Source organism: Schistocerca nitens, chromosome 12 (genome assembly GCF_023898315.1).
Source record: "Schistocerca nitens isolate TAMUIC-IGC-003100 chromosome 12, iqSchNite1.1, whole genome shotgun sequence".
Taxonomy (NCBI): Eukaryota; Metazoa; Arthropoda; class Insecta; order Orthoptera; family Acrididae; genus Schistocerca; species Schistocerca nitens.
Genome location: NC_064625.1, coordinates 194,136,316 through 194,151,595, shown reverse-complemented (window position 1 = coordinate 194,151,595; position 15,280 = coordinate 194,136,316). Strand labels below are relative to the sequence as shown.

Genomic DNA, 15,280 nt, shown 5'->3' with positions numbered 1-15,280 from the left:
GAGGTCGTCACTGGGGAAGAATTAATAACTGGCTGCGTCAGATCAGGCCTGGACTGATAACAGGAAAGACAAAGGCACAGCACGCCACTGCCAAACAGGGTTGTAAAACTACCGTAGGCTACCGTAAACTAAGCGTACACTACGGTACTTCTCCCAGTAGACTTTTTAAGACCCTACCCGCACATTAAGTGTGTTGCGTACCTGTCAAGCGTTACGCCATTTCGACTGCTTTTTTTAAGAGTCTTCCTAGACGTAAAAAAAACCGGAAGCATTGTACAGTCTAGAAGCTGAGTGAGGGCATATAAGGGGCTGCATCCCCTACGGAACATCTGTAAGCGACCGATGTTCTTCAGCAAGCGTCATCGTTTGGAAATGTTGGACTCGTACGACACGAGGACCATCGCAAACAAGACAGAAGACACGTGTGAGTACTGTGGAATTATATGCAGTCTACAAGGCTACCTGTCTACAAGGCAACCCCCAGAAGTGTAGACTCTGTCCACATGATAGCAGGAACCTTTACAGATATCGGGAAGAATTTCGGGCACCTCTTCCTGGAACAACTAATGAGACGTCCATATCTGCTGTGTCTGCGACATCACCTGATGATGAGTATAGTCTCTCGATCGCAACATCATCAGTTTCGTCGGGAAGTACTGCAACAGTTTCTAACAGGAGTAGGCGAAGTCGTCTCCACAGCTCATTATGTTACGCGTTTCCGTATTTGAAAAATATAAAAGATCGAAAACTGGTCTCACTTGTGATCCGTATTACTCTTTCACCAACAAAAACTGTTTTAACTTATTTTGAAATCTGAGTCATGTTTGTCACTTGGAAAGAAGAATCTACAAACATAATTTTTTTTCTGTTCACAGAGTGTAATAGGTGTCGAAAGTCAGGGTGTTCACGTGCTCTCACACAGCATCCGTCACTGAAAGCATTTGAGATGTGTTGCTGCGGAAGAATGTTGAAAATTAGGTTACTGACACATTAAGGAATGAGGAGGTTCTGTGCAGAATTGGCGAGGAAAAAGACTAGACACAAAACACTGACAAGGCGAAGGAGCAGGATGATAGCACAAGTGTTAAGACTTCAGGAAATAACTTCGATCGTACTTCAGGGAAGTATAGTGGGAGACAGAGAATGGAATGCATCCAGCTTATAATTGAGGGTGTAGATTGTAAGTGCTAATCTGAGATGAAAAGTTTGGCGCAGGAGAGCAATTGATGACGGGCAGCATCAAACCAGTCAGAAGACTGATGATGATCCAAAAAACAATCAGTACCCAAACACAACTGTTCTCATGATAAGGAGAAAGTAGAAATATTGCACACAGATTCGTAAGGTAAACTTTGAAGGGCCTTTACTGTAAGACATACCAAGGCTTTTTTTTTTTTTTTTTTTACGTTCTGACATGTCCATCCCACTAAGCTCAAATGATGCACAAACATGCTGAATCACTACGTAGAATAGTATAATTTCAAAATAATGGTCATCATGTACAGAAAACACAATCACTTCAAATATTTTTCTATTCCACACAGAGAATGGGACAATGGTGGGTCAGCACATGATGGTGTAGTGTGTCACAGAAACCGGTTGCAGCTGGAGAAAAGATTGAAACACTCTGCTGAAAGTGTTCCCATTAATTCTCATTTTTGGAACAGAGAAGATGGTGATTTGGTTTGATTTTTGTGAAACAGTGGCAGTGTGACAGTTGTTAACACACACCACTCCATGCAGTTTGTCACAGCTTTCTATATGTGCACCCAATGGTCCACAGTTTTTTATTCCAAGTTACGTAAGTTCCTCACTAGACGGTAAAATAAATATGGGACGTGGACGCTGGGACTGTCAAAACTGCGAATTTCTTTAGTGGGACACATATGTCCCATCAAGCAGAAAAGGGTGAAGCCTCTGCCGCCAGCTGGAGAGGTCTTAAAGCGCAGAGTGCCGGCAGGGATTAGCGGGTGACACATTCGCGGGCTGTGTGTCTGGCACGACGCCACTGCACGCCACACGGCGTCGCTAACGACCGCCATAACGACGGCAGAAAAGCGCCGCTCGGCGTCGGGCGCGCTTCTTGCGGCTCGGGACTCCCCTGGCGGGGTCGCCAACAGCCGGCGGTGATGGCTGCCGCCGGGGAACTCCCCTGGCAGGGTCGCCAACAGCCAGCAGTGATGGCTGCCGCCGGGGGACTCCCCTGACACGGTCGCCAATAGCCGGCGCAGATGGCTGCCGTTCCATTACTGCCCGAGCCCCGGGTGTGCGCATCCTGGCATACGAATGGGCTCTGCAGGTCTACTCCAGACAAAGAGCATTGAGGTAAACCTCAGTGTCGATACTTTAAGAGAAGCGTTTATAGCACCATTAATACTTCTTAAATGGCTCTGTGCTCGTTTCAAAGAAAGTGACTTTTCAACCTTTCCCAACACATCTGCTGTAAAACACTTCTCAGGTTTGCAACTGGATGGTATTTTGAAATTCCTACACTGTCGTATCGAAAGATTTGTTTTACACCTTCAAGTGGTGGCACTCTCCGTAGCGTACGCACGGAAGGCCTCTCTTCATTTCACATCTGGGGGCAGTATGGGCACTACTTTCGTATAACTGTCGAGTGGTTAACCACACATGTGTATGGCACACTCCCAACCTCAGTAAATTTCGACACCACTGTTAGAGTCTCATCAGTCACCTACTGTAGCAGAGAACACACCAACAACTGCAGCCTGAAGATGCTAAACCGTTGTTTCATGAAATATGGGCCTTGCAGAATCTTATCTGGCAGTAAGCACTAGGAGTATATTTGCACTCTGAATGACCTTCGGAACGATTACAACCTTCTTTTACATAATCTCGATTAGCATCGTCACGTGGAAACCGAGTTATGAACTGGGATTTAGCCCTGAAGTGACTGGCTTTTGGATACACATCCTGGCATACTGATGCGAGCTCCCCACACAAAATATCAGTCACCGCCTTGAAACAGCTCACTGGTCAGTGTAGAGCGCTGTAGATGTACCGTGTGGCGATGTGGACTTCCACCAGCGTTGCACAGAAACGTGGAAACACTGGAAGATACGCGTGGTTGAACATAAATGCGAAACTCCTTCGTGGCGTTTACTTTTATTTCTTTTTCACAACTTTTCTATGAACCGTCCGACCAGTGATTGGAATGTTTGTTCTCTTGCTGTGGTCTTGGCAGTTGTCATACCATACACTGGTTATACAATATGAGACGTGTGGTAAGAACACGTTACCAATCCAAGTAAATGTGCTGAATAGTGAGAGCAGGCGAGATAGCACATAGATGTGTCACAGAGGTGAAGACGACAAGGAGATGGCTGTGAACTATCTTACAACAAGGGAATTCAACAGTCGAGACTTCCAAAACTGGACACAACTTCAAAAACATTAAAAACATATGTTTCGACAGAGCACAGAGAAACTGTGTGATTGTGAAACCGTGCTTTCATTTTTTGCAGCTTATGTGACAAACTGTTTTTATCATTTCCTTGGGAGTTATCACATTTACGTTCATACGAAAAGCTATATGAGGCAAGGAGGCATGTCTCACTCACTTACCAGGTGTACAAATTAGGTGCGTCGGTAAGAGATTCCAATCACGTGACACACACACGTACTGCCACTACTGCTGTGTGTGACACACCAGACTTGTTTTCTCCTGTGAAGGATTCGGGTGATTTGTCGCCTCGTCATCAAATGTTTGAGGTTTCCATTTGAGAAGCCACTTTCTTTCGGCTGCTAATGGATTAGTTATGCAGAATTGACTGTCATTAAAGGTCCCTTCCTTACAACTCGCCGTCGCCAACGGACGTTACACCACGACTCAGACTCAAATTTGTGTAAAGCGAACATCGAGATAGAAAAACTGGGTCAGGGGATGTTGGAACACCGCTCGCCCGATTTGCAGTCCAGCACCGTAATATTTTTTTTTTTTTTATTTGGTCGTAGCGGACGTCACATGACATCAGTTGAAGTTCGTTGTAGGTCCCTTCACTCAGTTTTTTACTACAGAGACCAACCAGCCCCCTGACCGAAGACGCTGATCTGCCGTGGGGAGCAAAGAGAACTGGGGAGAAAGAAATCTGCGGCACAACTTGACTAGAAGATGGAAGCGGTTGGCAGGACACATTCTGAGACGTCAAGGGCTCACCAATCTAGTACCGGAGAGGAGCGTGCGGGGTAAGAATCGTAGAAGGAGACCAAGAGGTGAATACAGTAAGCAGATTCAGAAGGATGTAGGTTGCAGTAGGTACTGGGAGATGAAGAAGCTTGCACAGGATAGAGTAGCATGCAGAGCTGCATCAAACCAGTCTCAGAACTGAAGGCCACTCAAACATCTCTACAGGACGACAAAGAAGAGTATGAAAACTGAAAAAGTGGGAAGACAAAAACTAACGAAAGGTGATAACAATAACTGAAATCAACCCAGGCTGCAGCTATGGTGTTATACGTTTTAATGCATGATCCAGTTCAGGAGTTCACGTCTTATCTTTAGGTGTGCTCTGCGAATAGCAAAAACTTTATCTAACATTACGTCCATCAGTGCATATTCAACATAATGCATATTTCCTGCAATGTTTACGTTGCAAGCTGAGAGGTGTACAGGTCTTAAGGTTAGGTCAGGAAGTGTCCTAAATCCTGATGTACAGGAATTATAATTAGTCGTAGCAAATACCAATACTAGCTCAAAAATATTTTCTGTCTTTCAGTGTTTTATGACCTTAATTATTGTTATTACTGAATTTTCACAGGTCAAGTCGGCCTAGGCGTGTTGAGAGTGTAGAAGCACTCTGTAATACAAGTGCGTCTACGGTGTTACGGCAACCTCGACACTGACCACGAGTAAATATTAATGGAAGGCGCACTCCTGTTTATGCACCATAAGCCGTACGTTTGAAAAGTGAATTTATGTTAATATTCTCCTGTGGAAAGGTCACGAGAATGCAGTAGTTCCTAAACTCACATCCACTATCTTGTTTGACCCACAGTGCCATTCTTCACAGTTGCAGTACAATATTAATGCAACAGCATTCTTCACCTTATGTCTAACACATCATTATATAACACTAGTTTCCACTTTTTCGTTCAAAATTTTAAAAAAATTTATAAAGATAATATCTCTAAGCATGGTGACATTAACTGAACTGTATGGTACAAAAGCGTCGTAACGTTTGAACGGTATGCGTTAGGACGTTCAAACTGCACGATGGGCTTTCGGACATAATGGGAATTAGTATGCGGTGTATGGTTTGGTTTAGCGACGAAGCCCACTTTGATTTGGATGCGTTCGTCAACAAACAGAATTGGAGTATCTGGGGGACTGAGAATCCGCATTTCGCGATCGACAAGTCTCTTCGCCCTTATCGGGTGACTGTGTGGTGTGCAGTCTCCAGTCACGGAACAATCTGTGCGATATTCCTCGACGGCACAGTGACTACCGAAAGGTACGTGAAGGTTTTGGGAGATGACTTCGTCGCCATTATCCAAAGTGATCCTGATGTCGATAGGATGTGCTTCGTGTAACACGGAGCTCGGCCCCATCGAAGCAGGAGTGTGATGTCCTGGAGGAGCACTCTGGAGACCGCATTCTGGCTCTGGAGTACTCCAGAGGCCTTGACTGGACGCCGTATTGTCCGGAACAGAACACATGCGACTCCTTTTTGTCACAGCAGTGACCCCAAAACCATTGATGAGCTTAACAGCTATTCAGTTATCTACATCATCCATGTTCCGACACTTCTGCGGGTCGTGCAGAATTTCGTTATTTGTCTGCGCCACATCATCACATATCGAACGTGTCCTAACCTAAACCGGAATGTCTGTAGTGACGTTTACACGTCGAATAAAGTGTGTGCACGCCGCAGTTTCTAACTTATTTATTCACTTGTTTTCATATAGCTCAGAAGTCGTCACCCTGTACTTGAAACATTCACGCAACTGCGACCAGTACGGTGAAACTGGAGAGGTAAAATGTCACAACAATACACTGTTCTGTGACTCGTAGATTGCTTAATTTTAAAACAGAGGTGTTTACTACATGCACAGGAACATCTGAACGTCTGACACGAAGATTCTAAATTGATAACGCAATAAACTTGTAACGCCGTAACTGCGGTCTGAGGGTATTTTTTACATCGCTATTATTGTACACGCCTTCGTTACCACCATCCAGTGTGAAGGTTAGTATTTTATCCACGTTCAGCAATTGTTGTTATACATCATCGAAATACTTCCAATCCATATGTGGCATACAGCAAACCAGTGCTTAACAGTATTGGTTAAAAACAGTCTTGGTTGCAATTTTAGTTTTCCTGAGCCCCCATCTAACTCTGTTGAACGGGAACGCGTTATGCAGATCTTGGTGCCTCTCGTGTCCATCTAGAAAAGATAACCTGAAGATGTCTAGATAAGGCGAAACGCGTCGTTGAAAAATAAATAAATTAAATTGCAACCAAGACTGTTTTTAACCAATCTATCACCGAAATAATCAGCAATCGGTTGCATAAAAGAAATTTCATTTCCTTAAGTAGTTCCAGGCATTAGTGCCCTTCAGAAGGCTGTACAGAAAAATATACCAAAAATAAGCAGAAATTAGACAAGAATATTAAAATTAAGGAAGAAAATTGCGAAAAAATTTAAAAATATAAAGACAGAAAATGCAACATAGGTCCACAGGACCATAGTAATATGCTGCATGCATCTTATTTTTTACACTCACAAATGATGCGGTAGTTATAAGTATATTATTTTTTATCATTAAATTTTTAATTTTTTAAAAATTTTTCGTCTTTAATTTTAACTTCTACTTTTTTGAGGTATATTTTACTGTAGAGTCTTCTGAAGAACCACACTGAGGGCCAGAAACTGGTTACATCTACATCTACATACATCCTCCGCAATCCACCATACGGTACGAGGCGCAGGGTACCTTGTACCACAACTAGCATCTTCTCTCCCTGTTCCATTCCCAAACAGAACGACGGAAAAATGACTGCCTATATGCCTCTGGATGAGCCCTAATCTCTTTTATCTTATCTTCGTGGCCTTTCCGCGAAATGTTAGTTGGCGGCAGTAAAATTGTACAGCAGTCAGCCTCAAACGCTGGTTCTCTAATTTTCCTCAGTGGCGATTCACGAAAAGAACGCCTCTTCTCCTCCCGAGACTCCCACCCGAGTTCCTGAAGCATTTCCGTAACACTCGCGTGATGATCAAACCTACCAGGAACAAATCTAGCAGCCCACCTCTGAACTGCTTCTATGTCCTGCCTCAATCCGACCTGATAGGGATCCCAAACGCTCGAGCAGTACTCAAGAGTAGGTCGTATTAGTGTTTTATAAGCGGTCTCCTTTACAGATGAATTACATCTTCCCAAAATTCTACCAATGAACCGAAGACGACTATCCGCCATCCCCACAACTACCATTACATGCTTGTCCCACTTCATATGGCTCTGCAATGTTACGCCCAAATATTTAATCGACGTGACTGTGTCTAACGCTACACTACTAATGGAGTATTCAAACATTACAGGATTCTTTTTCTTATTCATCTGCATTAATTTACGTTTATCTATATTTAGAGTTAGCTGCCATTCTTTACACCAATCACAAATCCTGTCCCAGTCATCTTGTATCCTCCTATAGTCAGTCAACGACGACACCTTCCCGTACACCACAGCTTCATCAGCAAACAGCCGCACATTGCTATCCACCCTATCCAAAAGATCATTTATGTAGACAGAAAACAACAGCGGACCTACCACGCTTCCCTGGGGCACTCCAGATGATACCCTCACCTCCGATGAACACTCACCATCGAGGACAACGTACTGGGGTCTATTACTTAAGAAGTCTTCGAGCCACTCGCATACGTGGGAACCAATCCCATATGCTCGTCCCTTAGTTAGGAGTCTGCAGTGGGGCACCGAGTCAAACGCTTTCCGGAAGTCAAGGAATATGGCATCCGTCTGATACCCTTCATCCATGGTTCGCAAGATGTGAAAAAAGGGCGAGTTGCGTTTCGCAGGAGCGATGCTTTCTAAAGCCGTGCTGGTGCATGGACGGCAACTTCTCTGTCTCAAGGAAATTCATTATATTCAAACTGAGAATATGTTCGAGAATCCTGCAATAAACCGATGTTAAGGATACTGGTCTGTAATTTTGAGGGTCCGTCCTTCTACCCTTGTTATATACAGACGTCACCTGCGGTTCTTTCCAGTCGGTCGGGACTTTACGTTGGGCAAGAGATTCGCGATAAATGCAAGCTAAGTAAGGAGCCAATGCAGTAGAGTACTCTCTGTAAAACCGAATTGGAATCCCATCAGTACCTGGCGATTTATTTATTTTCAACCCATTCAGCTGCTTCACAACCCCAGGGATGTCTATCACTATGCCCTCCATACGGCAATCTGTACGAGACTCGAACGGCGGTATGTTTGTACGATCCTCCTGTGTGAAAGATTTCTCAAATGCTAAATTTAAAATTTGCTGTCTTCCGTTGCCAGGCCAGACTGATCAGTGAGTGACTGGATGGAAGCCTTCTTTTGCTAAGGTATGTCGGTGTTAGTGGTTGTATGCTTCTCGCATCGCTCTTTTTACAGCAGCACGAATCTCTACTAACTTTTGCCTGTCCTCATTCTCCCGATCTTTCTTGTACCGCGAGTGCAACTGCCTTTGCTTCTCCGAATTGCGCTGTTAAACCACGGTGGGTCCATTCCGTTCGTAACCTACTTTTTCGGCACATACTTCTTCAATGCGTGGTTAAGGAAACAGACTTGCTCTTACGCAACCGGTTGCTTATTATTTCGATGATGTAGGTATTGTGAGAGGTGGTTCCCCGTCGTGAGAGTTGCGCAGCGGTCACAGCACTGAAGCGCGGCGCAGCCACCGCGGCCACCTGGCTGAGTCAGAGCCGGCCTCACAGTACACGATCTCCGGCGAGTGTGTGCGCAGTCGACGCGGTGCGTGTTCGGTGAAACCAAAGCCGCGGAAACGCGACCGCCGTCCGTCCCTGATGGATGGGGCGCCGCCCACCAGCCCTGTGACGTCACCGCCCTCCGGTAATCCGACAGCTGCTGTCGGCTGTCCCTCCCTGACACCGCGCCCGGTTTCTAAGTCCGCCGTTTGCACAGCCAAATACTCTCTAAAACAAATAAAACGAGACGCAGCACGAAGGAATTGTCCGAATGGGACAGAAACCGGTAGATATGATATCGACATACACACAAACAAATAGTTACAGTTTCAGGAAACCTGGGATGATTTATTCGAGAGAAAGACATACCAAATTCAGCAAGTCAGTCCACCTCTGGCCTTTATGCGAGCAGCTATTCGGCTCGGCATTGACTGATAGTTGCCGGATGACCTCCTCAGGGATACCGTGCCAAATTCTGTCCAGTTGGCGCGTCAGGTTGCCAAAATCCAAACGTTCTCGGTTGAGGAGAGATTCGGCGAACTTCCTGGCACAGGTAGGGTTTGGCAAGCACGAAGCGAGCCGCAGAAACGCTAGCCAGGTGGGGGTGGGTGTTGTCTTGCTGAAGTGAGAGTCGAGGACGGCTTGCCACGAAGGGCAACGCAACGGGACCGTCACGCCAGGTGTCGGGCTGTACGGCGAGCGACAGTCGCGCCGGTACTCCAGCGGTGTCCGGGGCGCTTCCGGACGCGTCTTCGACGGTCGTCTGCGCTCAGTTCACTGGAGACAGTTCCAGGCCCGAGACGTGCCTCGAAGCGCACGCCGACCCGAGTGTTGCGCGCCGTGAGGTTCGCCTGCCCAGCCGGGCAGGGGCGCGTCGTTTCAGTGTCATCTGCGGCACCCTCCCAGCACAGCGGGACGTCGACGATATTCTACGCCGCGTTTTGTTGCCCCTCGTGGGAAGCCGTCCTAGACTTACATTTCGGCGAGATAATCCCCGGCCGCACACAGTGAGAATTTGTACCGCTCGTGTTCGTCTGTGCCAAAGTGCCAAACCCTGCCTCGGTCAGCGAGGTCGCCGGATCCCTCCCCAGCTGAGAAGATTCCAGCCATTACGGGCAGGGCCCCCCGACCAGTACGGGAAGTTGACGATATGACGCGCCAGCTGGACAGGATCTGGCACGGTATTCGTCAGCAGGCCATTCGACAACTCCGCTAACCAGTGCAAACCGAATAACTTGTAACAAACACCCCACCCGTCACTTATCTGGGTTTGGCGTGTGTTCACCCCAGCTAATTGACTTACACATCAACAGAGAGTGCAAAATTGCCGCAATATCGGATAACGCAAAGAAAGTAATAAGGCCCTTTGACTCATTATTGGACTGCAGTGGCAATGTTGACATTAATTGATTCAGAACTGAACATTGATGTTATATTCAGGTATTGAACACCAGATGCAAATGTTGGACATAAAATTAATTAACAAAGTGATTTGGGATTTCAACTACTTGATTGAAAACAGATGCAGTCGATTAGCACAAATTTATTTTAACTCACGACCTTCAGTCATCACCTTACATGAGTCTCCTAACAGGCGGTGGGGATAAATTGCGTTTACCTGGAGTATAGCGCGATAAATCAAAAGTAATTCCTATGGACTGATCCAGGCGTAATGCAAAGTGCGGGAAGAATTCTACAATACACGGCGCACGAAACCCTCGTGGAAACTTTGCCGGCGTGATCCGACACATTGATCAGTCGCCTAACTCGAGCCGGAGCGGGCGCAATATCACCGAATTCAGCGTGGCGGAGCGGCGTCGTCGTGCGGACGTCGGCCGGCCTCGTGGTGCTGCAAGGCTGCGCTCGTCGATTCACTCCTAGCTATCCGGCTCCAAGCTCAGTCGTTCCGTTTGCCAAGTCCTAAACTGCAGAGATGCTCACACTCTCTCAGGCAGGCTGAGTAAAGAACGCCACGTCCGCACTCTAGGCAAGCTGGGAACGGAAGACCTCTACGGGGACTTCTCCCAGTCCGCTCTTCGCCTCGGTTTTCCCTCCAGCAAAATCACTTACGCCAATTGCAGCGCAAGTCGCGTTAATTATGCGTCGCTTCCCAGCGCCGACCAATGCCTGCACGGGGAAGTGAACAAATTCTCACAAAATTTCCCTTCCTCTCAACTTCTGCTATTTAGCTCCTCCCAGGCCACCCATCAAGGTTAGCCTCTGCATAAAACACCAATTTTTCCGAAATTCTGACTCGCAGGAGAGTACTTCAAATTCCTCGGTCCTACGTTTCCATCGGAGGCCGTTATTTCATTCTCCCGCTCTTCACCTGATTTGCTTCGGACTCTGCGGACCGTGAATTTAGCGTGAAGTTGCTATAGTCACGAACACGCATATTGTGACTGCTCTACAGTAGCTTTGCGCGGCTTTCTCGCATGTTTCACTGAAAATGGGACATTTATCAACAGGCGTATCGTTTCCCGTCCGCTTCCCGGTACACCGGCATGGGGTCAACCAACCCCTCTCTATCATATCTTAAGGGGAGCCGGAGGTGGTCAAATCCAAAAAATTACGATTTTTTTTTTTGCTACAGAAAATTAATTGGAACATTCCTCTTTAATGTAAACTTTGAATTATTGTTCTACTCCCCCTAGAAGTGGAGTTATTACCATTTCCCCCCACGCCTGCAGAGGAAATGGGCGGCCGCTGAATGCATCTAACACCCTCTCGTGACTTCCTGGCGAACTGCTTGGGATTTTCTCGGCCTGTTACACATACAGCGCCTTATGTTACGCATACAGCGAGTGTGCAAGGGTTGGCTACATTCTTTTCTGTGACAAATGAAGCGCTAAGAGCGCGGAACATCCTCCCTTTGCTGTTTACCGTTTCGAATTAGTTCAGTGTTGCGCCTGTTGTTGGTAGTATTAAACTTCTTGTGTAAAGCGTTGTTCTGGTTACGATGCCACGTTTTAGTAACCGTGTATATAAGAAGAGGAAGAACGTAGGGAAAAGAAAATTAACACTAATACCAAGTTGCGATACTACAATTACTGAAACAGTGCGTACTTCTGCTAAGCAACACATGGCCGGCCATAGCCCTGTGACATCTTCTAGCAAGAAGCTGACTGGTGGAAGTGACAGATTTCGTGAATATGTTAGTGACAGTGATGATATTAACGAAGTACTGAATATTGGATTATTATCTTCTGTGCTGAAAGAAAGTGTTCTGTGCAAAATGTGTTCAAGTGTAGGAGTGGGACTAGAGATAACAAAGCACTTTGGTTTAGCTTGTGAGATGAAGATAATCTGTGCATGTTGCAAGTATCAAGTGACTTTCTACAATCCACATGCCAGTCTCTTTGGTGAAAATGGACGATCTAGAGTGTTTGATGTGAATGTTCGACTTGTGTATGGTCTTCGATCCATTGGAAAAGGGTCTGCTGCTGGTAAACTGTTTTGTGGTATTATGAACTTGCCATCGCCTCCAAGCAAATTTGGGTACTACTGTGAACTGGTAGGATCCTCTGTTGAAGATGTGGCTTTGAAAACCATGAAGGAAGCAGTGGAAGAATCTGTAGAAATGAACAGTGGTTCTAGGGATTTGGTAGTGGCATTAGATGGTTCCTGGCAAAAGAGGAGTCATAAATCCCTGAATGGGGTTGTAACTGCTACTTGTGCTGATAGTGCAAAAGTGATAGATGTTACAATATTATCAAAACAGTGTAGGTGCAAGAATAAAATCAAAGGAGAGCACAGTGGTACCTGTGACGCAAATTTTAGTGGATCAAGTGGAGCAATGGAAGTGGATGGAGTGAAACAAATTTTTGAACGTTCAGTTCCCAGATACAACGTTAGGTACAAATATTACCTTGGGGATGGTGACTCCAAAGGTTTCAAGACTATAGAGGAACTGAAACCATATGGAAATGAATTTGTAGTTGAAAAGTTGGAATGCATTGGGCACGTGCAAAAGCGTACGGGTGGACGGCTTCGAAGGCTCAAACAAACTTTGGGTTGAAGTAAGCTCAGTGATGGAAAGACAATAGGAGGGAGAGGCAGGCTTACTGATGAGGTGATTGAACGTCTGCAGAGATACTATGGGTATGCTATAAGGCAAAATACTAGTAATGTTAGTGACATGCGAAAAGCAGTGTGAGCATTGTTCCTTCATACTGCCTCTTCCAATTAATACCCTCAACACAGCCTGTGCCCAAAAGATTCCTGGTGCAAATATAATGCAAAAAAGGACTACGATCACAAACACGGTTTGCCAGGAGCTGTGATAAATGCAATAAAACCAATTTTTCATGACTTAGCACAGCCAGAATTGTTACACAAATGTCTACACGGAAAGACGCAGAATCCTAATGAGAGCGTAAACAATTTGATTTGGAAAGTGATTCCTAAAAGGGTGTTGTAAGCATAAAAACACTGCACTTTGGCATTTATGATGCAATAGCAACCTACAACCGAGGGAACAGTGTGAAGTTCTGAAGGCATTAGGATTTACAGCTGGGGTGAACACTGTACGAGCACTAAGAAATATTGGCAGAGAAAGGATAAGAGGAGCAGAAAGAAGTATGATGGAACAACAGGCCAAAAAAGAAGACAGTAATGGAAGGTTTTGGAGGATGAAGAAGAAGACCCTGATAATCCGTCCTATAGTGCAGGAATGTATTGAGAAACTTTGATAGCCATTTCCCGTAAATTAGAATTTTTCGAATATAAGGAACATTTTCTCAAAATCCACTCAAGCTAGAGAGATGAAATTTTTATACAGCACTCCTAGTGCTCAAACTTACATTGTAACACAGCCATTTGGCAATATGTTCAGTAGTTTCATTTCAGTTTAATTATATAGCAATTATTTGTAAAATATTTGGGTCATTAATAAAAAAAATAATTGGAAGGAAACCAGAAAAGATACTCCAAAATCCCTCTGTCATAACTGCAATACTAAACCACTCTATATGTAAAAAAAATTCAAATTTTTCTATTTGGTAGTTTATTCATAAATGTTCGTCAAACTTAGTGATTTTAACATGGGCAGCATTGGCACCTCCGCGCCCCGTTACCGCTTCCTCAGAGCTCGAGCCGCCCTAAGCTGCCTATTGTCGCTTCCCTTCGCGCGCCGCCACCCAGCCGCGGTCAATTTTGAGTACTTCCCTGGGCTAAACTAGCCTCCAGTAAATCGACGCGTTTCCACAAAGTTTTCATGTCGTGTGAATTACTTTAAAACCATCACCCTTTTGTCTGTACATGTACATCAAGTGTACTGATTTCTACCCCATTCGTTTGATTGCTTCGTGGTGCGTCATTGCTTTTATTTTCTTCTTCCTCCTTTTCCAGTCTTACAAAGTCAGAGAGAGGGAGGAAGCGGTCGATTAACCGCGCTCTGTGAGGAGGGTGGTCTAACAAGCGCTCCAAGTCGTCCATAGCTGCAGCATTCTGTCCTGTTCAGAATCTCTAGGACTGCCCAATCGCACGGAAGCACAGCAGCCACCTATCCACATGGAACCTTAAGGCGTCGTCACACGCTCAGTATTTATACGGAAGCGCCAAAGAAACTGGTACAGGCATGCGTGTTCAAATACAGAGATATGTAAACAGCTAGAACACGGCGCTGCGGTCGGCAACGCCTATATAAAACGACAAGTGTCGGGAGCACTTCTCAGATCGGTTACTGCTGCTACAGTGGCAGGCTATCAAGATTTAAGTGAGTTTGAACGTGGTATTGTAGTCGGCGCACGAGCGATCGGACACAGCACCTCCGAGGTAGCGAGGAAGTGGGGATTTTCCCGTAGGACCATTTCACGAGTATACCGTGAATATCGGGAATGGGATGAAACATCAAATCTCCGACATCGCTGCGGCCAGAAAAACATCCTACAAAAACGGGGCTGACGACGACTGAAGTGCCTCGTTGGACGTGGCGGAAGTGCAGCCTTTCCGCAGACTGCTGCACATTTCAGTTCTGGGCCATCAACAAACGTCAGCGTGCGAAACATTTCAACGAAACAACATCGATATGGGCTTTCGGAGCCGAAGGCGCGCCTGTGTACTCTCGATGACTGCACGACACGTAACGTCACGTCTCGTCTGGGCCCGTCAACACCGACATCCGACTATTGATGACTGGAAAGATGTTGCCTTGTCGGACGAGTCTGGTTTCTAATTGTATCGACTGGACGGGCGTGTACGGGTAAGCAGAGACTGCATATCAGCGGCGAGGGACTCTTCGAGCTGGTGGACGCTCTGTGATGGTGTGCAGCGTGTGCGACCCCTGATACGTCTAGACAGTACGTAAGCATCATGTCTTGATCACCTGCATCAATTCGTG

The 15,280-nt window shown here is 45.8% G+C and overlaps 2 protein-coding genes across 2 annotated transcripts in view; one reads left to right on the top strand and one right to left on the bottom strand.

Annotated features, from left to right (window-relative positions):
• LOC126215011 (E3 ubiquitin-protein ligase DTX1-like) overlaps positions 1 to 2,274 on the bottom strand; it is a 96,948-nt gene extending 94,674 nt beyond the window's left edge. The window contains exon 1 of the mRNA XM_049941636.1: positions 2,081 to 2,274. Coding sequence (XP_049797593.1) covers positions 2,081 to 2,274 — 194 coding nt within the window. The remainder of the gene's footprint in view (positions 1 to 2,080) is intronic.
• The window catches only part of LOC126214861 (calexcitin-2-like), a 425,189-nt gene that overhangs the window by 160,738 nt on the left and 249,171 nt on the right, over positions 1 to 15,280 (top strand). The gene's annotated exons all lie outside the window — the stretch shown is intronic.